The sequence below is a fragment of the Geotrypetes seraphini genome, chromosome 6 (assembly GCF_902459505.1).
Source record: "Geotrypetes seraphini chromosome 6, aGeoSer1.1, whole genome shotgun sequence".
In the NCBI taxonomy this organism is placed as follows: domain Eukaryota; kingdom Metazoa; phylum Chordata; class Amphibia; order Gymnophiona; family Dermophiidae; genus Geotrypetes; species Geotrypetes seraphini.
In genome coordinates this window covers 232,809,623-232,832,775 of record NC_047089.1, presented here as the reverse complement: position 1 = coordinate 232,832,775, position 23,153 = coordinate 232,809,623, and the positions used below count along the sequence as shown (strand labels likewise).

Here is a 23,153-nt window from a genome sequence, read left to right as displayed (position 1 = left end):
TATCTTTAAAAGAGTTAGAAACAGCATTGAAGTCTCTTAGAGTTGGATCCGCTCCAGGTGGAGATGGGTATACTGTTGAATTTTATAAATTTTTCCAAAATATCATATTACCTCATCTGTTAAATTTGTATCAATATCAAATAAAGAATGAAAATATTTCTGGTACTATGGCAGAATCGATAATTATAGTCTTACCAAAACCAAACAAAGATCCTACTCTGGTATCAAATTACAGGCCTATTTCATTATTGAATGTGGATAACAAATTAATGGCTAAAGTATTAGCATTAAGATTGGCAAAAGCTCTTCCTTTCATTATTGATGTACATCAAACAGGATTTATTGCTAAAAGACATTCATCAAATAATACTAGATTAGCATTCCACTCATTAAATTTAGCAAAAAATATAAATGATCCAGCTTTTTTAATATCTTTAGATGCAGAAAAAGCCTTTGATAGAGTGGAATGGAATTTTATATACCAAGCTTTACAATGGTTTGGTATAGGATCCGGTTTTATTAAAATGATTCAGACATTGTATAGCTCTCCTGGAGCAAGATTATATATTAACAATAATTTATCAAATAGATTTAACTTGCATAGGGGAGTTAGACAAGGATGCCCTTTGTCTCCTTTACTTTTTGATATTGTCCTAGAACCTTTATTAATTGCAATAAACAAAACTAAGGAGATAAAGGGAATATCATTTACCAGTTTTGAATTTAAATTATCTGCATATGCAGATGATATATTATTATATTTAAGAGAACCGGAAACTACTATTCCATGTATACTTAATTTAATAGAAAAATATGGTACTTTTTCTGGATATAAAATTAATTGGAACAAATCTGAAATTCTCCCAATAAATGTTCATTGTACCAAAGGATTATTTGACCCATATTCATTTATTTGGAAAGAGGATGGAATAAAATACTTAGGAATTATGATCAAAAATACAATTGAAGATACAGTCAAAGAGAATGAAAAACTTTTATTAAAAAAAATAACAGAAATTTGTGAGCAATGGAATCCACTACATCTTTCTTGGTGGGGAAGAATTCAAACAATTAAAATGATGATATTGCCTGTGGTTTGTTACCAAATGAGTATGATTCCAATATTTTTTCAGGGGTCATTTTATAAAAAACTTAACAATGTTCTCACAAAATTTGTTTGGTGTGGGAAAAGACCAAGAATCGCTTTAGTATCATTACAAAGACCAATTATGGAAGGGGGGGTAAATTTTCCAAATTTTTATAGGTATCATCAAGCCTATATTTTAAGACAGGGTATGTATTGGATCCTCCCAGACCTTTTAGAAAATGTACCAGATTGGCTGTATTTAGAATGGCGGCTCCTGTTCCCTTTATATCCAGAACAGTTAATAACTATAACAATGCCTAAAAGATACAAAGACCACAGAATTTTATTTGACACTTGGAAAACATTGAGATACATCAGTAATCTGTCACCAGAACCTATTGCTAAATCTCTAAATCAATCAATATGGATAAACTCCAGGATCAGAATTGGCGGATTTAAAATCGTCTGGAAACAATGGATAAATGCAGGAATACGAACATTGAATGATGTCATATCAGAAGGATCACTGCTTAGTTTTTCACAATTGCAAAATAAATTTGGATTAAATAAAACACAATATTTTAAATGGATGCAATTGAAGCAGGCCATTCAGGTAGGGTTCCCTGAATGGAAAAATCTAAATAATCAATATAGTCTACAGGTTCTATGTTTCCAGGCGGATTTTTTGGGTCACCAAGCCGCAAAATGGTACAAATTGATATACGGATTTTTAAATAAAAAAAAGAAAACAGGTCTTAGGGATATTTGGAGTATTGAGATTGGTCAGACAATTTCTGAGTCTCAATGGCCACGATTTTGGTCCTGGAGATTAAGATCTACAAAGTCAGCATCTATGAATCAAACATGGTTGTTCTTATTACATAGAGTGTTCTGGACCCCAACGCGCCTGCAAAAAATAGATAGTACTAGATCTAATAGATGCTGGCATTGTAAATTGGAAATAGGGACGTTAGATCATTTAATCTTTTTCTGTCCCTGTGTAAACGCATTTTGGAATTCAATTTGGCCCCAAATTAATAAGTTACTAGAGAATTATGTAGGACTCTCATATGACACCATATTATTTGGCACTGCAATGAGAACTAAGAGTCCGATTTCAGCAAATAATAATAAGCTATTACTAATACTAACAGGAGTCGCCATGCAACAAATTATTCAAAATTGGAAAGATTATACCAAATTAAATTACCGTATTTTCACGCATATAACGCGCGCGTTATACGCGTTTTTACCTACCGCGCATACCCCTCGCGCGTTATATGCGTGAGCGCGGTATACCAAAGTTTTAAAACATAGTTCCCACCCCGCCCGACGCCCGATTCACCCCCCCAGCAGGACCGCTCGCACCCCCACCCTGAACGACCGCTCGCACGCGCTCCCACCCGCACCCGCATCCACGATCGGAGCAAGAGGGAGCCCAAGCCCTCTTGCCCGGCCGACTCCCCGACGTCCGATACATCCCCCCCCCCCCGGCAGGACCACTCGCACCCCCACCCCGAACGACCGCCGACTTCCCGGCAATATCGGGCCAGAAGGGAGCCCAAACCCTCCTGGCCACGGCGACCCCCTAACCCCACCCCGCACTACATTACGGGCAGGAGGGATCCCAGGCCCTCCTGCCCTCGACGCAAACCCCCCTCCCCCCCAAGAACCTCCGACCGCCCCCCAGCCGACCCGCGATCCCCCTGGCGACCCCCACGACCCCCCCACCCCCCTTCCCCGTACCTTTGGTAGTTGGGCCAGAAGGGAGCCCAAACCCTCCTGGCCACGGCGACCCCCTAACCCCACCCCGCACCACATTACGGGCAGGAGGGATCCCAGGCCCCCCTGCCCTCGACGCAAACCCCCCCCCCCCCCAAGAACCTCCGCCCGCCCCCCAGCCGACCCGCGATCCCCCTGGCGACCCCCACGACCCCCCCACCCCCCTTCCCCGTACCTTTAGTAGTTGGCCGGACAGACGGGAGCCAAACCCGCCTGTCCGGCAGACAGCCAACGAAGGAATGAGGCCGGATTGGCCCATCCATCCTAAAGCTCCGCCTACTGGTGGGGCCTAAGGCGCGTGGGCCAATCAGAATAGGCCCTGGAGCCTTAGGTCCCACCTGGGGGCGCGGCCTGAGGCACATGGTCGGGTTGAGCCCATGTGCCTCAGGCCGCGCCCCCAGGTGGGACCTAAGGCTCCAGGGCCTATTCTGATTGGCCCACGCGCCTTAGGCCCCACCAGTAGGCGGAGCTTTAGGATGGATGGGCCAATCCGGCCTCATTCCTTCGTTGGCTGCCTGCCGGACAGGCGGGTTTGGCTCCCGTCTGTCCGGCCAACTACTAAAGGTACGGGGAAGGGGGGTGGGGGGGTCGTGGGGGTCGCCAGGGGGATCGCGGGTCGGCTGGGGGGCGGTCGGAGGTTCTTGGGGGGGAGGGGGGTTTGCGTCGAGGGCAGGAGGGCCTGGGATCCCTCCTGCCCGTAATGTAGTGCGGGGTGGGGTTAGGGGGTCGCCGTGGCCAGGAGGGTTTGGGCTCCCTTCTGGCCCAACTACCAAAGGTACGGGGAAGGGGGGTGGGGGGGTCGTGGGGGTCGCCAGGGGGATCGCGGGTCGGCTGGGGGGCGGTCGGAGGTTCTTGGGGGGGAGGGGGGTTTGCGTCGAGGGCAGGAGGGCCTGGGATCCCTCCTGCCCGTAATGTAGTGCGGGGTGGGGTTAGGGGGTCGCCGTGGCCAGGAGGGTTTGGGCTCCCTCCTGGCCCGATATTGTTGGGGAGTCGGCGGTCCTTCGGGGGGGGGGGGGGAGGGATGTATCGGACGTCGGGGGGGGGCATCAGGCTTTCAGGATGGGGACAGACCTTCAAGGGGGGACAGTGCATGGAAGTCAGGGGGGGTGAACGGAGAGTCGGGACAGCGCACGGAAAGTCAGGGCGGGCGAAAGGAGCGTCGGGCAGCATGCGCGGTATACCCGTGAGCGCGGTATATCAAAGTTTTTGTGCAAATCATCGTGATTTCTGCGCGCTATATTCGTGTGCGCGTTTTATACGGGTGCGTGTTATTTGCGTGAAAATACGGTATACGTTCTGGTGGAATTCTGTCTGTCATATTTATAAAATGGAAAAAATATTAGCGTTACAACAAGGGAGTCTTCTTAATTTCAAGAAAATTTGGCAACCATTGACAAATTATTCTAATGATTAGTTTTCTTAGCACAATGATAAAAATTATATATGATTGGGGTGGGATTTGAATAATTAATGGAAACATATTATATAAAAAGGGGGAGGGATTTATATTTTTATGTTATTGTATAATCTTCATCATATTATATTTTAAATACTATGAATTATTAATGATAATATTCTAGATATGTAATAATTAATAATATTTTTTATGATTCAAATATTGTAAGAATGGAAAATTTATAAATAAAAATTTAAAAAAAAAAAATAGTGAAATGTAAAAGTATGAACTGAGGACCAAGAAGCAGCCTTGCAGATTTCCTCAATAGGAGTGGAACGGAGGAAAGCTACAGATGCTGCCATAGCTCAAACTCTATGGGCCGTGACAGAACCTTCCAGTGTCAGTCCGGTCTGAGCATAACAGAATGAAATGCACGCTGCAAGCCAATTAGACAACGTACGTTTAGAAACAGGACATCCCAATTTATTCGGATCAAAGGACAGAAAGAGTTGGGGAGTTGATCTGTGGGGTTTAGTACGCTCTAAATAGTAAGCTAGAGCCCGCTTACAGTCCAAAGTATGCAGAGCCTGTTCTCCAGAATGAGAGTGAGGTTTCGGAAAGAAGACAGGCAGAACAATGGATTGGTTGAGATGAAATTCAGAGACAACCTTAGGGAGAAACTTTGGATGTGTACGCAGAACCACCTTGTCATGATGAAAGATTGTAAAAGGTGGATCCGCAACTAGTGCATGTAGCTCACTGACCCTCCTGGCAGAGGTTAGAGCAATAAGGAAGACCTCTTTCCAAGTGAGAAACTTGAAAGGAGTCGTAGCCAAAGGTTCAAACGGAGGCTTCATTAAGGCGGAGAGAACCACATTGAGATCCCAGACTACAGGGGGTGCTTTAAGAGGTGGTTTCACATTGAAAAGACCCCGCATGAATCTGGAAACCAAGGGATGAGCTGAAAGGAGTTTCCCATGAACTGGCTCATGAAAAGCAGCAATAGCGCTGAGGTGGACTCTGATGGAAGTAGACTTGAGACCAGAGTCAGACAAAGAAAGAAGGTAATCCAACAAGGTCTCCACTGCAAGGGAAGTGGGATCATGATGATGAAGAAGACACCAAGAATAAAATCTTGTCCACTTCTGATGGTAACATTGCAGAGTTGCAGGTTTCCTGGAGGCATCCAGAATAGAACGAACGGGCTGAGACAACAAAGTATCATTCGAAGTCAGCCCGAGAGATACCAAGCTGTCAGGTGCAGAGACTGGAGGTTGGGATGCAGAAGGGTCTCCTGTTGCTGTGTAAGCAGAGAAGGAAACAATGGAAGAAGAATAGGCTCCCTGGAACTGAGTTGAAGTAGAAGGGAGAACCAATGTTGCCTGGGCCATCGTGGAGCGATGAGAATCATGGTGGCCTGTTCCCTTTTGAACTTGAACAAGGTTCGTAACATGAGAGGTAGCGGAGGGAAAGCATACAGGAACAGATTGGACCAATCCAGGAGAAATGCATCCGCTGCCAGACAGTGAGGAGAGTAGAGTCTGGAGCAGAAGAGGGGCAGCTGGTGATTGTGAGGAGCTGCAAAGAGGTCTATCTGAGGAGTGCCCCACTGAGCGAAGATAGACTGTAGAGTTGAAGGATCGAGAGTCCACTCGTGAGGCTGGAGAATTCTGCTGAGTTTGTTCGCCAAGGAATTCTGTTCTCCCTGAATGTAGATCGCCTTCAGGAAGAGTTGGTGATCTGTGGCCCAAGCCCAAATCTTCTGGGCTTCCTGGCACAAGAGGCGAGAGCCTGTCCCACCCTGCTTGTTGATGTAGTACATTGCAACTTGATTGTCTGTGCACAGCAGGAGGACTTGAGGAAAGAGAAGATGTTGGAAGGCCTTGAGGGCATAAAACATCGCTCTGAGTTCCAGGAAATTGATGTGATGTTTCATTTCCTGGGCTGTCCAAAGACCTGAGTTTGGAACTCGTTCAAATGAGCTCCCCAGGCGTAAGGGGAGGCGTCGGTGGTGATGATAAGTTGATGAGGAGGTAGATGGAACAGAAGACTTCTGGAGAGATTTGAGAATATCAACCACCATTGCAGAGACTGACGAAGAGACGATGTCACAGATATGTGTCGTGAGCAGGGATCCGTCGCTTGGGACCAATGAGTAGCTAGGGTCCATTGAGGAGTGCGCAGGTGAAGACGTGCGAAGGGTGTGACATGAACTGTGGAGGCCATGTGACCCAAGAGTATCATCATTTGCTTGGCAGAGATGGAACGTTGTGGAAGTACCTGCTGACATAGAGACTGAAGAGTTTGAAGACGGTTGGACGGCAGGAACGCTCTCATGAGGACTGTGTCCAGCACCGCTCCAATGAATTGAAGTCTCTGAGTGGGGATGAGATGAGATTTGGGTAGATTGATCTCGAACCCCAGAAGTCGTAGAAACAGGATGGTTTGGTTGGTGGCCAGAAGTACTGTCTGAGATGAATTGGCCTTGATTAACCAATCGTCCATGTAAGGAAAGACTTGAAGGTGATGAGAACGTAGAAAGGCAGCCACCACAATCAGACATTTGGTGAATACTCTTGGAGAGGAGGCAAGACCGAAGGGCAGCACCTTGTATTGGTAATGACAATGATGGATCATGAAGCGGAGGTACTGTCTGGAGGCCAGATTGACCGGTATGTGAGTATATGCCTCTTTGAGATCGAGGGAGCATAGCCAGTCGCCCTGATTGAGAAGAGGGTAAAGAGTGGCCAGAGAAAGCATTCTGAATTTCTCTTTGACCAAGCATTTGTTGAGATCGCGAAGATCTAGGATGGGTCTGAGATCTCCTGTTTTTTTGGGGACTAGAAAATAACGAGAGTAGAATCTAGAGGAACCTCCTCTATGGCGTTCAGAAGGAGGAGGGAGTGAACCTCTTGAAGGAGGGAAGACTGAGGAGTGTTCAAAGCAGACTCTTTTGGCAGACTTTGGGTAGGCAGAGTCTGAAAGTTGTGAGAGTAGCCGTGGCGGATGATGTTGAGGACCCACTGATCCGAAGTGATATTTTCCCAACGGCTTATGTAATGAGCAAGGCGTCCTCCTATGGGCTGCGGAAGATGGGCAGATGGTAGAATACTGGCTATGTCCTGGAGAACCAAGTCAAAAGGGTTGGGAGGACTTTTGTGGAGGAGGAGGCTTCACTTGTTGTTGCTGTTGTGCTGGTCTAGGGTTTTGCCTCTGTTGTTGCCGCTGATGCCGGGGCTGTTGTGAGGCCGGTGGCAAAGGACGAGCCACAAATCGGCGTTGGTAGGCTGATTGCTGCCGAAAAGGCCTGGTAGGTGGGGTCTTCTTTTTTGTTTTGAGGAGAGTATCCCACCTAGTCTCATGAGCTGAGAGCTTTTGGGTAGTGGAGTCCATGGATTCTCCAAACAGCTCATCACCCAGGCAAGGTGCATTAACCAGTCGATCTTGATGATTGACACCAAGTTCTGAAACCCTGAGCCATGCTAGACGTCGCATGGCCACCGACATAGCCGTGGCTCGAGAGGTCAGCTCAAAGGTGTCATAGACCGACCTGACCATGAATTTACGAAGTTGTAAAAGTGATGAAGAAGTTTGGCGAAAGGCAGATCTTTTGCGATCAGGGAGGTACTTTTCAAAAGCTGACAAATTCTGAATGAGATGCTTAAGATAGAATGAAAAATGGAAAGCATAATTCCCTGATCTGTTAGCTAGCATCGCATTCTGATACAACCTCTTGCCAAACTTATCCATGGCCTTACCTTCTCTTCCAGGAGGGACCAAGGCGTACACACTAGCTCCCGTGGATTTCTTTAAAGTGGATTCCACCAAGAGAGACTCATGAGGGAGTTGTGGTTTGTCAAAGCCAGGAATGGGGATGACCTTATATAAGGAGTCCAGTTTACGAGGGGCTCCTGGGATGGTCAAAAGCGTCTCCAGATTTTTGCAAAAAGTCTCTCTTAATATATCATGGAGAGGCAATTTTAGAAATTCCCTTGGAGGCTGTTCAAAATCCAGTGCATCGAGAAACGCCTTGGATTTTTTGGATTCAGCCTCCAAGGGAATAGAGAGAAAGTCACACATCTCTTTGAGAAAAGAGGTGAAAGAGGTTGCATTAGACTTAGAGGACGGATCTAAAACAGAAGGATCCTCGTCTGCCAATGAACACTCCCCCTCAGAGAGAAGAGGCTCTTCGGAGTCACCCCACAGATCAGGATCCCTTACTTGGAAGCTGCGGTCTCGGGATTCCGGTGTGGAGGGTTCCAGGTGTCGAGTTTTGTGTGTCGACTTACCCGACCTCTGGGAAACGGTACCGGGAGTTGTTATGGGTTGTGCCGGTGCCGAAGTTTGCACAGCCTGGTGTAAGGACCTCGGTTCCGGCGCTAAGATCGGCATGGATACCGACGAAGCCGAATGTACCGGTACCGACAGAGTGGATGCAGATAAAAGAGGTTGCTCCACTGCCGGTACCGGTGGCTCAGAGCGGACCGGGACTGAAAGGCTCGGTTTCAAAAGAGCAGGAAGGAGCTGCTGTAATTGCTCCTTGAGCTGCACCTGCAGGACGGCGGCAATTCGCTCGTCCAGCGAAGGCACCGGCACCGCTTTTTTCTTCTGCGGTACCTTCGGTGCCGCTCTACACTCCGAAGAGGAACCCGAGGTCGAGGGGCTCATCTCAATTGGTGCGGAGCGCTTCCGCGGGCGCCTCGAGGTTGGCAGGACTGGGCTCGCTGCTACTGAGACCGGAGGACGCTCCAGTGGGGAAGGCTTCTTAGCCGGCTTACCTGGAGGATGCGACGCCGGCGCGGTGTTGATGAGGTAGGTGCCGACTGCGTCGGGGCCGATGTCGCCGAATCCGACATATCGGTACCAAACAATAACCGCTGCTGGATCTGTCGGTTTTTTAAGGTTCTCTTTTTTAAAGTGGCACAGCGGGTGCAGGTGGACGCCCGATGGTCAGGACCCAGGCACTGTAAGCACCAGTTGTGCGGATCGGTGAGAGAAATGGGCCTTGCGCACCGCTGGCACTTCTTAAACCCGGGTTGGGGGGGCATGAACGTAAAAACGGCTTCTGCCAAATCGAAGGCAGAGGCCTCGATGGTGGCAGCAGGCCCCGCCGGGGCAAAACCGAAAAAAGAAGAAAAAAAGAAAATTCTTTTTTTTTTAAAAAAAATAAGAAAATAAGAAAAAAGAAAAAAAGGAAATACAATTTCCAGAAAGGTTTACATGAGCGGGAAGGCGAATGAAGAAAAAATTTTCAACAGCCGTTGAAAGTGCGTCTTCTTAGCTCCGCGGAAACTAAGAAACTGGGGACCGCGCGCCTCTGTCGGGCGGGAAGGCACTCGCGCGTGCGCGGTGCGGCCTACTAGAACTTTCCAAGTTCTTAGAGTGCAATCACTCTAAAATTGTCCGTACCGGGGCTCCGTCGATGCCGTCACCCATCAGTCAATAATATGCTGCCTGCTTGTCCTGGGATAAAAATATTTGTTTTTCCGTTCAACAGTCAGCCTGCAGGGGGCAGCATGATTTTTTTTTTTATCACCACTGGCAGCATGATCTAGACCAGGATATTCAGTGCTGGGCAATATCAAACTATAGGCATTAAATATCCAAGTCTTGGGCAGTCACTGGAGTCATCTAGATACTGCAATATTCAACAGCAGTACCCAAATAACTGGGCTGTCATACATCAACTGCTCCCTGATATTCAGCAAGTCTACTTTAGATGCACCAAAGACTCCGTCTCTAGATCACCCCAGGACTCCACTATCAGATAAGGCTGGTCAGTGGGAGTTAACCAAACAGGAGCTGCTCCTACACAGATAATTCCTTCTGAATATCTTTGTTATTAGGACAATATAATTCAATCTAACTAGCTCAAGAGTCATTTCTGGCTCTTCAAAAACTTTCTTCCTGCTAAATATACATCCCTCCCCTTTAGAATCACAGAACTCTGGAACAACCTCTCATCCCCACTCAGAAATTCAAGCTCCTTCCAATCCTTCCGCAAACACTTGAAAACTTGCCTCTTTTCAAAAATCTAATCACCTCCCATTCTCTAGTATTTTGTCCCTCTCTATCTTCTTAGTCCCTCTCCTATATCCTTTCATTGTAGTTCCTTTCTTCTTAATTCTGTAAACCGTGCCGAGCTCTGCGCTTGCAGAGATGGCGCGGTATACAAACCTAAGGTTTAGTTTACCGTATTTTCACGCATATAACGCGCGCGTTATACACGATTTTACAAACCGTGCATAACCTTGCGCGTTATACGCGTGAGTGTGCTATATAAAATTTTTTTTACATAGTTCCCACCCCGCCCGACGCCCGATTCATCATCCGGAAGGACCGCTCACACCCCCACCGCTCGCACTCCCACCCCGATGGACCGCTCACACTCCCACCTGAAGAACCGCTCGCACCCCCACAGCCTCCCCCCCTCCCCCATGGAGAAGCTGTCTACCTTGTTTCCGGATGCCAGTGAGCCCAGCTGCTTCCTCTGCCGGCGGTCCTGCCCCTTCTCTGAGCCCTGCTGCGCTGCTTCCTCTTCCGGCGGTCCTGCCCTTTCTCTGATGTCAGAGAAAGGGCGGGACCGCCGGAAGAGGAAGCAGCGTAGCGCAGGGCTCAGAGAAGGGGCAGGACCGCCGGCAAAGGAAGCAGCTGGGCTCACTGGCATCCGGAAACAAGGTAGACAGCTTCTCCATGGGGGAGGGGGGGAGGCTGTGGGGGTGTGAGCGGTTCTTCGGGTGGGAGTGCGAGCGGTCCATCGGGGTGGGAATGCGAGCGGTGGGGGTGCGAGCAGTCCTTCCAGATGATGAATCGGGCTTCGGGGGGGGGGGGCATCAGGCTTTCAGGATGGGGACAGGACTTCAAGGGGGGACAGGCAGACCTTCAAGGGGGGACAGGACTTCAAGGGGGGGGCAGCCAGAGGAGAGTCGGGGCAGCGAACGGAGAGTCGGGGCAGCGAACGGAAAGTCAGGGCGGGTGAAAGGAGAGTCGGGGCAGCCAGAGGAGAGTCGGGGCGGCATGCGCGGTATACCCATGAGCGCGGTATATAAAAATGTCTTTACATAAATGTGTGTTTCCCGCGCGCTATACCCGTGTGCGCGTTTTACACGGGTGCGCGTTATCTACGTGAAAATACGGTAGTTTAGTTTAGTTTAATGTTTGACTAAATGCTTGCAATTCTCTCATATTAAATCTTTTTTGTATTAAATCACAATTATTCTACATTTTAACTATCCAAAGACCAATGTACTATATAGCAAGCCTCAAATCCTGAGCAACTACTTCAGGGAAAATGGTGAATGCAATGTTCAGTCGTATATAGGAGTTCATAATCAGAAAGGAAGTAAAAAATGCATGGGGAACTGGTGCCTCGAGTTGTTCCTTAGGTCTTCCTGGTTTCTTCGGATCAGGTTGCATTTTCTTTTACTGTATATTAGTACAGTCAAACCTCGGTTTGCGAGTAACGCAGTTTGCGAGTGTTTTGCAAGATGAGCACAACACTCCAGCAAATTTTAACTCACAAAACGAGCGTTGTCTTGCAAAACGAGCAGTCAAATACCTGTACTCGCAATATATGCGCGTCAGGCATCGCAATGCTGAGCACATCACGTACAATTTACCCGCCAGCTCTGCCACCCCACGATTTCGGCAACGTGCTCGGAGCTGGGCCCTGGGACGCCGCAAGGCCTGTTCTACTCCTCCACCACCACCGTCATAGGCTTGGGAAAGCACGGCGAACACCGCCTGCAGGTTTGCCGCTTCTGCTCCACACAGCAATGCCACGCCAGCTTCTTGCGCCTTAAAGGCGATGGCAGTGAGCTGCAGCAGTACCAAGCCCAACCCTGGAAGCAACGGCAGCTGCTGAGAGAGGAGCAGCAGCACTGGGGAGCCACCCAGGCTGCGGCTTGTCTCCTCTCCCTTCTCCTCTGGTGGCTCGGCGGCTCTCTTTTTTATTTTATTACATTAGTTTTTGGTTTATTTTATACATTAGTTTTTGACTTGTGGAACGAATAATCTGGTTTCCATTATTTCCTATGGGGAAATTTGCTTTGCCGTTTTAAGTTTTTATTCATTTTTCATTTAACAACAAGTGTATCACATAAATTTATACAATTTCATTGAGTACACACTTGATATTCCTTCATGCGTCACTGTAAATACAACGTATCATTATATAATCCTTTACTATAATATTGAAAAAGTATATAATACTTAATAAGTATACCAGCTATTACTCTAATTATAAACCCACCCCCTCCCCTTCCTTTGAAAATTGCATAGAATATAACAAGATATAATGATAAATTATTTATATTATGAGATGAATAAAATAAACCCACCCACATCCCCTATGGGGAAATTCGCTTTGATAGACGAGTGCTTTGGATTACAAGCATGCTTCTGGAACGAATTATGCTCGCAAACCAAGGTACCACTGTACATCCTTCACATCTCCATGTTATTCCCATGGCAAGGGGCACATAGATGTATGTAGAAAAGGGTCAGGGTTTATAAAATCTGCAATTTGTAATCTATGGGTACCATACACTAGCTGTCAAAGCTAGTAGATCAAAAGGAACACATTTCAAAGAAAATGTTGATTCCTGCTCTGTTCTATACACTTTTCACTTTAATTAGATTGTATAGTAAAAGCATAGTTTATCTTAAGTGAATAAGATCACCTTGAATGCCTTCGATTATAGCTTCTGGGCTCTTGCACCCTTTCACTCACCTAAAGCAGTCCTCAAAGCACCTGGTCATGTAATCCCAGAGGAAGTCCACACTCAAAGATGTGATTAACAGGTTTACTGTCTTAACAATCTCTGATGCATTTTTGTTTTCTTTGATAGCACTATAAAAAGGAGCAGAGAAGTCAGTTTTAGTCAAAGTTTATAACGTTTTCTTACAATCTCGGAAGCCGGATCTTCGTTTTAAATCTCTCTCGCCCCTCCTGCAGGACTTGGGAACCAGTGTTGAGAATCCTCTGCTTCCCGTATCACTAGCTCTCTTCGTCTGCCTGAATTTTCCTTTTTAAAACCCCTACCCCAGGGCAATAAGTAGGGAAGATTTCCTATGGCAGGGTAGCTGTCCCCGTGGCAATTGCTGATTCTTTGTATTAAAAGTCTATTCCTGTTTGTATGTACTTGATGATACGCAGCTCCTGATTGGATAAGGCCTGACTTAGTGCAGGAAGAAGTGGTCGGAGCGTACTGCGAGTGATTTCCTGCACTCGCGGCGCTCTGGCTGCTCTCCTGCTGCCCTCTTCAGGCTTTCCCATGAAAAAAGGTATTCGCTGTTTTTCAAGATTCGCAGGGGGTTCCTGGAATGGAATCCCCACGAATCTCGGGGGAGTATTGTATATACACTTCTCCCTCCGTATTCGCTGTGATAGGAGATTAACAGAACCGCAAATATAGAAAAACCGCAAATAACTTTTTCATATGTTATTCGCTGTTTTCTAATAAAAACCATCGTGAATATGGTGAAACCGCGAATAATATGGTGGGAGACCTGACCTGTTTCTGAAGGAGAGGCAAAACACGGTAAAGAAAGTGCTGGGAATCAGTGATTTTTTTCTGTAAACGCTTGGAATCAGCGATTTCTCTATGCAAGCTGATGAAATTTGGGGGGAGGAGCCAGCAAGAAACCTTGAATGCTGAAACCGCGAATACGGAGGGAGAAGTGTATATAAAACAGTACAGCACTTATCTTTTATTCTCTATGGGGGCCTGCTATAAGCATTGCCTTGGAGGTCCTTTGTTTATGCAGAGGTCTTTTTCCTCCTTATAAATAAAAAAATATCTGTGGGATAATTTCATAAAGACATAGGACCCATTAAGCTCTAACTGGTTCTACTTTGTATAGCTATATATTTTTTGTGGACCTTGCCTCTTTTTTGTCTTTGAAGTATAGTATATGCATTAAATATCTCTTTGAAGTTAAAAATGACATATTACCTTGTCAAGGCATTGCTATTTGGACCATAGCTAAGTGTGAGGTCAGAACCCAGGACATCCTTGCAATATGCATAAAAGGCTCTGATAACGTCAAGGAACAAATCCCCAACAACCTGTGGCCCTGCAATGAAAACAGATTTAAGACCTTAAAATTTACCAGTTTGGGAACAGAATGAGTTAAGAGTTAAGAGTAAAACACATCTTAATATCAGTCTTTGTTGATAACCTCCCCCCTAAGATCTCCAGATTTACATTTTGTAATAAGAAACCAGTATGTTCCCATGTGCAGCAGCTCTGGAAGAGGTAACTTAGAAGCATAATTACATTACATTACATTAGGGACTTCTATTCCGCCTATACCTTGCAGTTCAAGGCGGATTACAAAAGAGCTAACTGGACATTTCCAGTGAAGTTACAACAGTTGTTTTTTTTTTTTCGGTTACAAGGGAGGAGAGGTAGCTGGATTAATTCCGGAAGAACTTGCAAATTGGATATTAAATTGACTGTACGTTACTGTGTGATATAACAAATAGATTACAGTTAGAGTACAAATAAGATTACGTTACATTTCAGGGATCTGAATACTTGGTTAGTGTTTTGGGGAGGAAGAGATTATTATTTTTTTTTTTTTTCTGTTTTATAAATCTTTATTCATTTTCTTATGTTACAACAAGTGTTTTAAATAAATTCATTATAAACTTGAATAAACACACTTGATTAACTCACATATTAATATCAAATTTAACATTTCTTTAGAAAATCAATATATTATAAAGTTATAATATAATAATCTCCCATCCCTCCCTCCCTCCCTATCAATACAGAATGAGAAATCTTTATTCATTTTCATATGTTACATCAAAAGAAAATATAAAATTCATATTAATATTTCAGAAAACTAAATTTATATAATTCTTAGTTAATATAATAATAACCCATCCCCTCCCCCCTCCCTTCTATTCAGTAATATATGAATTAAATTTCTAAAATTATTCTTTCCATATATCATATTATATATCAAGTATTAATATATTATATAATATTTAGAAATATGATCTCATCCATTTTTTCTCTCTAATCAAATTCTATATATGGGAAAATAAATCATTCTTTACAATATTCAGTTAATGGTTTCCATATTTTTTGAAATTCATTTATATGTCCTTTTTGTGTTGCTATAGTGAGCTCCATTTTGTATATATGGCATACAGAATTCCACCAGAATGTGTAATTTAATCTGTCATGTTTTTTCCAATTGATTATTTAAAGTGGAGGTTTTGGGGGAGAATTTATCTAGGAGGAGGGGGAAGGGTTGGGTTAAGATATCTGGCTAAATTTTTTGAAAAGTAGGGTTTTGATTTCTTTTCGAAAAGTTTTGAAGTCGCCTGTTGCCGTCAACAGGTTGGAGATGGAGTGGTTAAGTTTTGCTGCTTGCGTCGCCAGAAGGTTATAATGCCACATCCAGTCTGCCCATCCACAGTAACTATTATCTCTTCCTCTCTCTAAGAGATCCCACATGCCTATCCCAGGCCCTCTTGAATTCAGACACATCTCCACTACCTCTTCCGAGAGACTGTTCCACGCATCTACCACCCTTTCTGTAAAAAAGTATTTTCTAAGATTGCTCCTGAGCCTATCACCTCTTAACTTCATCCTATGCTCTCTCATTCCAGAGCTTCCTATCAAATGAAAGACTCATACGCATTTAAATCACATAGGTATTTAAACGTCTCTATCATATTTCCCCTCTCCCACCTTTCCTCCAAAGTATACAGATTAAGATCTTTAAGTCTGTCCCCCATACGCCTTATGACGAAGACCATGCATCATTTTAGTAGACTTCTTCTAGACTGACTCCATTGGGATGATCCTGGTTGTTGAGTCTACTTAAGAATCTCAGGGTGGTACCCAGGAGTCAAAATTTTTTGAGGAGGGGCCTACAGATGACAGTTCACCTGGGGTATGTAATACCTTTGCACTAGCCCTGCAAAACTAGAAGCATATTATTTAAAAAAAAAAAATAAGTTGGAAGCTGAAAGAAGATGGACAATGTAAAATCCTATTTTTTATTTTTATAGGGAAAGTAGAGGTTTAAAGAAGACTGACTCACAGGGAGTAGGTTATAAGAAACAAGGCCTCCTCCCCCAGTAAAAGTAGTTGGTTAGATATGTATGCTTGTATAATTTTATAAGGAATCCAAATTTATTTCTTATTGGATTGATCTTTTACTCTACTTTGTTGAATCATATGTTTTGTTCATCTTACTTTGTGTTTAATGTTTTATAATAATAACTAGTGCTTAAGCCAGTTACATTAACGGGTGCTAGAGTAGATGTCTGTCTATTTCTTCTTTATTCTTTGTCTCTCTCTCTCTCTCTCTCCTTGTACGCTGTCTGTCTGTGTCTCTCCCTGGCCCCCTGTATGTCTTTCTTTCTGTCTCTGTCTCCCTGCCTGCCTGTATTTCTCTGTTGTGCCATGCCTGCCTGTCTCTCTGTGACCCCCCTTCCTATGTCCTTAGTGCCCCCAGTGCCCCCTTCCTATGTCCTTAGTGCCCTCAGTGCCTCCTATGTCCTTAGAGTCCCATCCTATGCCCCAGTGCCTCCTTCCTGTCCTTAGTGTCCCATCCTATGTCCTTAGTGCCCTCAGTGCCTCCTTCCTATGTCCTTAGTGCCCCTTCCTATGTCCTTAGTGCCCCCAGTGCGACCTTCCTATGCCCTTAGTGCCCCCAGTGCCTTTCTGTCCTTAATGTCCCATCCTACGTCCTCAGTGCCTCCTTCCTATGTCCTTAGTGCCCCTTCCTATGACCTTAGTGACCTCAGTGCCTCCAGTCCCCCCTTCTTATGTCCTTAGTGTCCCAACATATGTCCTTAGTGCCCTCAGTGCCTCCTATGCCCTTAGTGCCCTCAGTGCCTCCTTCCTATGCCCTTAGTGCCTATGTCCTTAGTGCCCCCAGTGCCACCTTCCTATGTCCTTAGTGCCCCAATGCCTCCTTCCTATTCCGCCCTCACTGCCTTCCAGACTTTGTCCCATCCCCAAAGCTAGCCAGCCTGCCTCCCTCCCTCCTATCCCCCCTGTACAGTAGAACCTGGCATTTTTATATCCCTCCCCCCCATCCCCCTGTGCAGTAGAACCCTTGAGCTGCATGTTTCCATCTCCCCCCCCCCCCCGCCACTACCGCCGCCGTGCAGCTGACCCCACTTACCCTCCCACCACGAGACAACCAGAAACCTCCCGGCTCGAGCAGCGTCCGCAGCACTCTAAACACGCTGCTTCGTGGCCTTCTACTGCCCGTGATTCCCTCTGCCGCGTCACCAGCAGAGCAAATCAGGGCAGTAGAAGGCCGCGAAGCAGTGTGTTTAGAATGCTGCTGCTACTGCTGGAGTCAAGAGACTTGTTGGGACCGTGGGAAGGGGGCGGCGGCAAGGGACTAAAGGAGCCGGCCAGACTGCGGTTGGAGGGTCGGCTCAACGGGGGATTGGGTGCGCTGGGGAGGGGGGAGCAAAGATGACACTCAACCTCTCGCAGGGGGCAGACTGGACACAAAATTCGTGGTGCCGGAAAGGCTCTGGACGGGAGCTGGGAGAGAGACTGGCGGTTGCTGGGGCTGCGGCCGCCTGGAGACTGCGTTCAGCTGCCCAGGAACCCCATTACACTCTCAGTGCGCCTCCGGGTGCACGGCCCGCACTGCACAATCCAAAGAGGGGAGCAGAAGGAACGGCGGTGGCGACAGCGGTTTCTTTCGCAGTGAGTGAGGGGGGGAAGCTCCAGAGTGTTACCTGCCACTGCGTTCTAAAATAGAATCCGGCCACGGATCACAAAACACAGCGGCAGGGAACACGAAACCCTAGGTGCGTATGCGCGCTTAGGGTTTTATTATAGTAATAATATTACAAAATAGAATAAAGGACTGGCTCAGATGGTAAGTTGCAGAAGGTCTACAATTTAATCCCCATGTCAGGGTTTCCACTCCCTGGGTCAGCTGTGGATGTTGTGATGGTTGCATTTATAACCATGAGTTAGGTGGGAGTTAGACCTTACATAAGGTCTCAGATTCCTAAATAAGCATTTACCTCACTATCCAACAAACTTCTTACGTCATTGTTAGGTAACTTCTCGTCTGTAACCCGTATATACTGATATTCTCCACTATATCCTGTTATCACTTGATTCTCTTAAATGTAATTCTTATAATTGAATCCTCTACCACACCATGTAAAGTACATGAATCACTGTTATGTAATTTCTCTAGATAATCTGTTATGTAATTTCTCTAGATAATCTTTGTTACGCAATTCTCTCGGTAATGTCCAGATCTCTTATAATTTGTAATCCGCCTAGAACCGTAAGGCACAGGCGGAATAGAAATCACTAATGTAATGTAATGTAATGTAATAAGGGTAACAACTAGCAGCTGGATTCCATGTTTCTAAATAAGCACAGACCTCCCTCCACCCCCCCAAAGTCCAGAACTGTTAATGCAATAACCAGTGTTGGGAGTCAGGTGTAAATATGAAAAAAGTGAAAAATAACCCCAGCTAGAAGTGAATGAAAGCTCACAGTACCAGATCTTTGCTTTGGGTTAGAGATTGACATGGTGGCTGTTACCTGCGACTAGCCACTGGTAGCTGCGGGTAACCCGCCAAAACGGGAACAGAAAAAAAATGGTCACCGCAGGTACAGGTACAAGGCCATTCACTGCCCCATTGAGCGGTGAATGGTCTTGTCTCCACAGTGAAGTGAGGGAACGTGTGCAGTCACCGATCGCATGGTCCAGCACCCCCCCCTCCCTCCTGATCGCCACGTGCAGGCATCTCCCTATCAGAGTGTGCAGGCATCTCCCTATCAGAGTGTGCAGGCATCTCCCTATCAGAGTGTGCAGGCATCTCCCTATCAGAGTGTGCAGGCATCTCCCTATCAGAGTGTGCAGGCATCTCCCTATCACAGTGTGCAGGCATCTCCCTATCACAGTGTGCAGGCATCTCCCTATCACAGTGTGCAAGCATCTCCCTATCACAGTGTGCAAGCATCTCCCTATCACTGTGTGCAAGCATCTCCCTATCACTGTGTGCAGGCATCTCCCTCCCTCTCTTACCCTCTCCTTACCATCATGGCGATTTTCAGTTTTGTCTGCCAGCGGCACAAGCGTTTCAACAAGTTGCGCGCGACTGCTTGAAAGTTGAAACTTCTCCTCTGACGCAACCGGAAACAGGAAGTTGCATCAGAGAAGTAGTTTCGGCAGCCACACGCGACTGAAGAAGAGACACGAACAATGGTCGACGGCCAGGGCAGGAAGCAGCAGCAACCATGGGGAAGTCAATCTGTAGGTACGGAGACCCAGGGCCTGAGAAGCCCGTGCTAGTCACATTATACTGCAGCCTGTCCCTTTCAGTACCTCTACCAATGCACTGTAGAATGAAAGGCACGACAGGGAGCAAAATGTCTCTAGCAGGATTTTTCTTAGCTTGATCTCCATTTCCCAAGCTCTGTCCTTCACATCTAGCTGCATCTCCACCCTCTGTCGATCATGTGGTTCCCCTCGCCTTTCCTGCTCAACAGCTGTGTCTTTTAGAGAAAAGCTATACCACCGACAGACTTGTTAATTTTAATTGATAAAATTATTTTGGAAAAACTGATTAGATCCATTTTTTAGACACACACAGCTGAGAGGTTTTTTTGTTTGTTTTTTGCAGTACTGAGGCTTGTATGGATGCTGCGGGGATGGGGCGGTAAAAGGGACGGCGGGGACGGGGATGGCGGTCCGGGGACGGGGCAATGATGATGGGGACAGAATTTTTCCCCGTGTCATTCTCTAGCCAACTCAGCTGAAGTATGAAAGGAGGAAGAGGAAACAGTCAGATCAAAAACTCATAAATGCAGCTTTTAAGCCAGTTATTGCTATAACTGCACATTTCAATCAGATCGTTTTAAAATTACCTATTTCCAGTTTGTCAAGGAGACTAATTAGAATGCGGAAAGGCTTCAGATACACCTGCTGCCCTTGATCAGACATAGGATCCATAAGCTTCTGATGCAATATTTCTACCAAAGCCTGCAAAGAGTGAAAATATTCAAGGATTATAAACAAGTGGCATGTAAACCTTTATTTACACCAGCTGTTGGTGTAGGGGCAGATCTAAATTTCAGGATGAGAGAAAAAAAAAAAAAAGGCCAAAAAAACATTTCTTTTTTTTTTTTATAATTCTTTATTCATTTTCAAATTTTACATGAAGTGTACAAAATATTGAATTAAAACTAATGAATACACAATATCACTTTTATATCTAATACATAATATTCTAAACATATTTTTATCCCCTCTCCCTCCCCCCACCCTTCAAGTACTTTCCAATCACCCCATACATATTGTATACCATATTATAACATGTTGTGTAAAAATTATTTTCACTACCCCCCTCCATGTGTGTCACAAAGAAAATATTGAAAAGAAGAAAAGAAGAAGAGAAATCCTACTATTCATTCACTACAATATTTTGTCAATGGCCCCCATATTTTTATAAATTTAGGATATATCCCTCTTTGTATTGCTATTGCTCTTTCCATTTTGAATATATGACAAATTGTATTCCACCAAAATGTATAATTAAGATTACTATGATTCTTCCAGTTATTAGTTATATGCTGAATGGCAACCCCTGTTATGACTAGTAAAACCAGTGCAATGTTTTAATAAAGGATTTAATACCCTGCAGCATTTGTTATGCAAAATAATTGCACATAAAAACTGAGCAAACAAATCCTTATGCAAAGTTGCTTGGAATTTTTCCAATTCTTAAAATTAGGAGACAGGACATAAGGCGAGTGCCATCCTATTTTTGCCTGTGTAAGTTGCACATTATCCTTGGATAATAAAATGCACTACACTTCTCCCTTCATATTAGCGGGGGATGCGGGTGGACCATAGGTGCGAATATGGAAAAATTGTGAAGAACTTTTTTTATGTTATTCGCAGTTTTTAGAAAATGTCATCGTTTTTATTATTGTAACAGCAAATAACTTTTCTACTGTTATTCACGGTTTTTTAAATAAGCCACGATTCTCAGTGATTCCCAAAGAATTAAGGGCTTGGAATAGGCAAGCAGCGATTCCTAATGATTCCCAGTGACTCCCCAAAGAATTAAGCGCTTGGAACAGGCAAGCAGCGATTCCCAGCGATTTCAGGGCTTGGAGCAGGCAAACAGCGATTCCCAGTGCTCTATGCATGCTGGGAAGAAGCCTTTCTCTCTATGGATGCTGGGAAGCAGCGTTTTTCTCAGTGCACACTGGGAAGCAGGGATTTTGTGGGAGAAAGCATGGAAGCAGCGATTTTCAGAGTGAATGGTAAGCGATAAACTTTTTTATCGGTACAGTAAAAGGAAAAAGAACTTTAATGATGATGTAATTTAGGGGGGGCGGAGTCAGCAGCCGAAAAATTGCGACTCCGCAGATACGGAAACCACGGATACGGAGGGAGAAGTATATTTAAAACCAATTGTACCATCAAACTAACTTACAGTGCTTTTTATTGCCTGTGCTCTTTCATTTGTATAAGCTCTTCCTTGCCATACATCATGCTTGTTTTTTCAATGCGATCAAACGTTTCAGAAATGTTGTTTGGTTTTACTGTGTCATTTTAAGATTTTCCCACATTTTTTTGTGCTCTGCCACTCACTTGTTTGTTTTGCAACCCATTTCTCCCTTTAGTGGGTTCCTAGTGTATATATTGACTCATACTCCAAGGAGCTGAATAGCGATGGAAATCCTTACTGCAAAAGGGCAAAACTAGAATTGGCCCAGCCTATCTAGGTACTGCTCATTACAGGATCCAATAAATATAGTATTATGCAGCTGGTAGTCTCAAAGTCTTGCACTTGCATTTTTCAAAATCTTCAAATTAAAACTCGCTTACTTTTGGTTTTTTTGCCTGAGGTATTTTGAAAGAGGCACACAGAGAAGACTAGGCCTTCCTTCATTGCCAAAATTCAGTAGTGCTCTGAATCAGTGGATAGAGGTGTTTGTGGAGGAAGAGGTTGAGAATGCTTAAACTGTATGATTTAGCCCTTCTCTCCTTGAGAGCTGAATACAATATATCTGTGAAATGCTCAAATCTACCTGCTAAAAACACGGTTCAATATTCAGCCTGTGACAGGGCACGCGTGGATCCCAGCATGGCATATCCTATGTCCACTAACCCAGCCAAAATTTAGACCAGTGCTTGGTTAACTCAGTGCAGTTAGGACTGCCCTAATTCTGCCCCCAGGCCTGCCCCAATTCTGCCCCCAGGCCTACCCCTAATGTATCTAGTTAGGGGATGGCTGATTAGTTGACATATTCAGCAGAACAGGGGGGTTAAACTCTTTTAAATGTCTACCCCATGACTAATGGAATACCAAATAAGCCATGAAAACACCCTGTCTTTTTTTATTTATTTAAAAAATTTATATCCTGAACATTCAAAAATCTGTGTGGAGTACATAAAAAACATACATAATAAATACCGTAAATACCTGAATATAAACCAACACAAATATAAATGTAACCTCTCCCCCCAAAGGAGGAAAAAAGGTTGACTCGAATATAAGCAGAGAGGGTTTATTATTCCAAGTGCCCTGCCAGGCCCTGCACCCAGCCCCCCTTCCTCCCTGCCCTGGCAGGCTCTGCACCCTGTCCTCCCTCCTTCTCAAAGCCTTGCAGATCTCCACTGGGGCTGCTGTAAGTCCTAGTGGTCCAGCAATGGGCCGAAACAGGCCACGAGAACTAATGGAAGCCATTCATATAGCGGCTCTGCACAGGGCATAAGAACATAAGAATAGCCTTACCAATGGTCCATCAAGCCCAGTAGCCTGTTCTCACGGTATCCAATCCAGGTCACTAGTACCTAGCCAAAACCCAAGGAGTAACAATATTCCATGCTACTGATACAGGGCAAGCAGTG

The 23,153-nt window shown here is 45.3% G+C and overlaps 1 protein-coding gene across 2 annotated transcripts in view; it reads right to left on the bottom strand.

Annotated features, from left to right (window-relative positions):
* Positions 1 to 23,153, bottom strand: part of DOP1B (DOP1 leucine zipper like protein B) — a 245,892-nt gene that overhangs the window by 158,891 nt on the left and 63,848 nt on the right. For both annotated transcript variants that reach the window (XM_033947781.1, XM_033947782.1), the window contains exons 9-11: positions 20,156 to 20,270; positions 14,222 to 14,342; positions 12,997 to 13,116 (exon numbers count right to left, since the gene is read on the bottom strand). In XM_033947781.1, the coding sequence (XP_033803672.1) occupies positions 12,997 to 13,116; positions 14,222 to 14,342; positions 20,156 to 20,270 (356 nt within the window). The remainder of the gene's footprint in view (positions 1 to 12,996; positions 13,117 to 14,221; positions 14,343 to 20,155; positions 20,271 to 23,153) is intronic.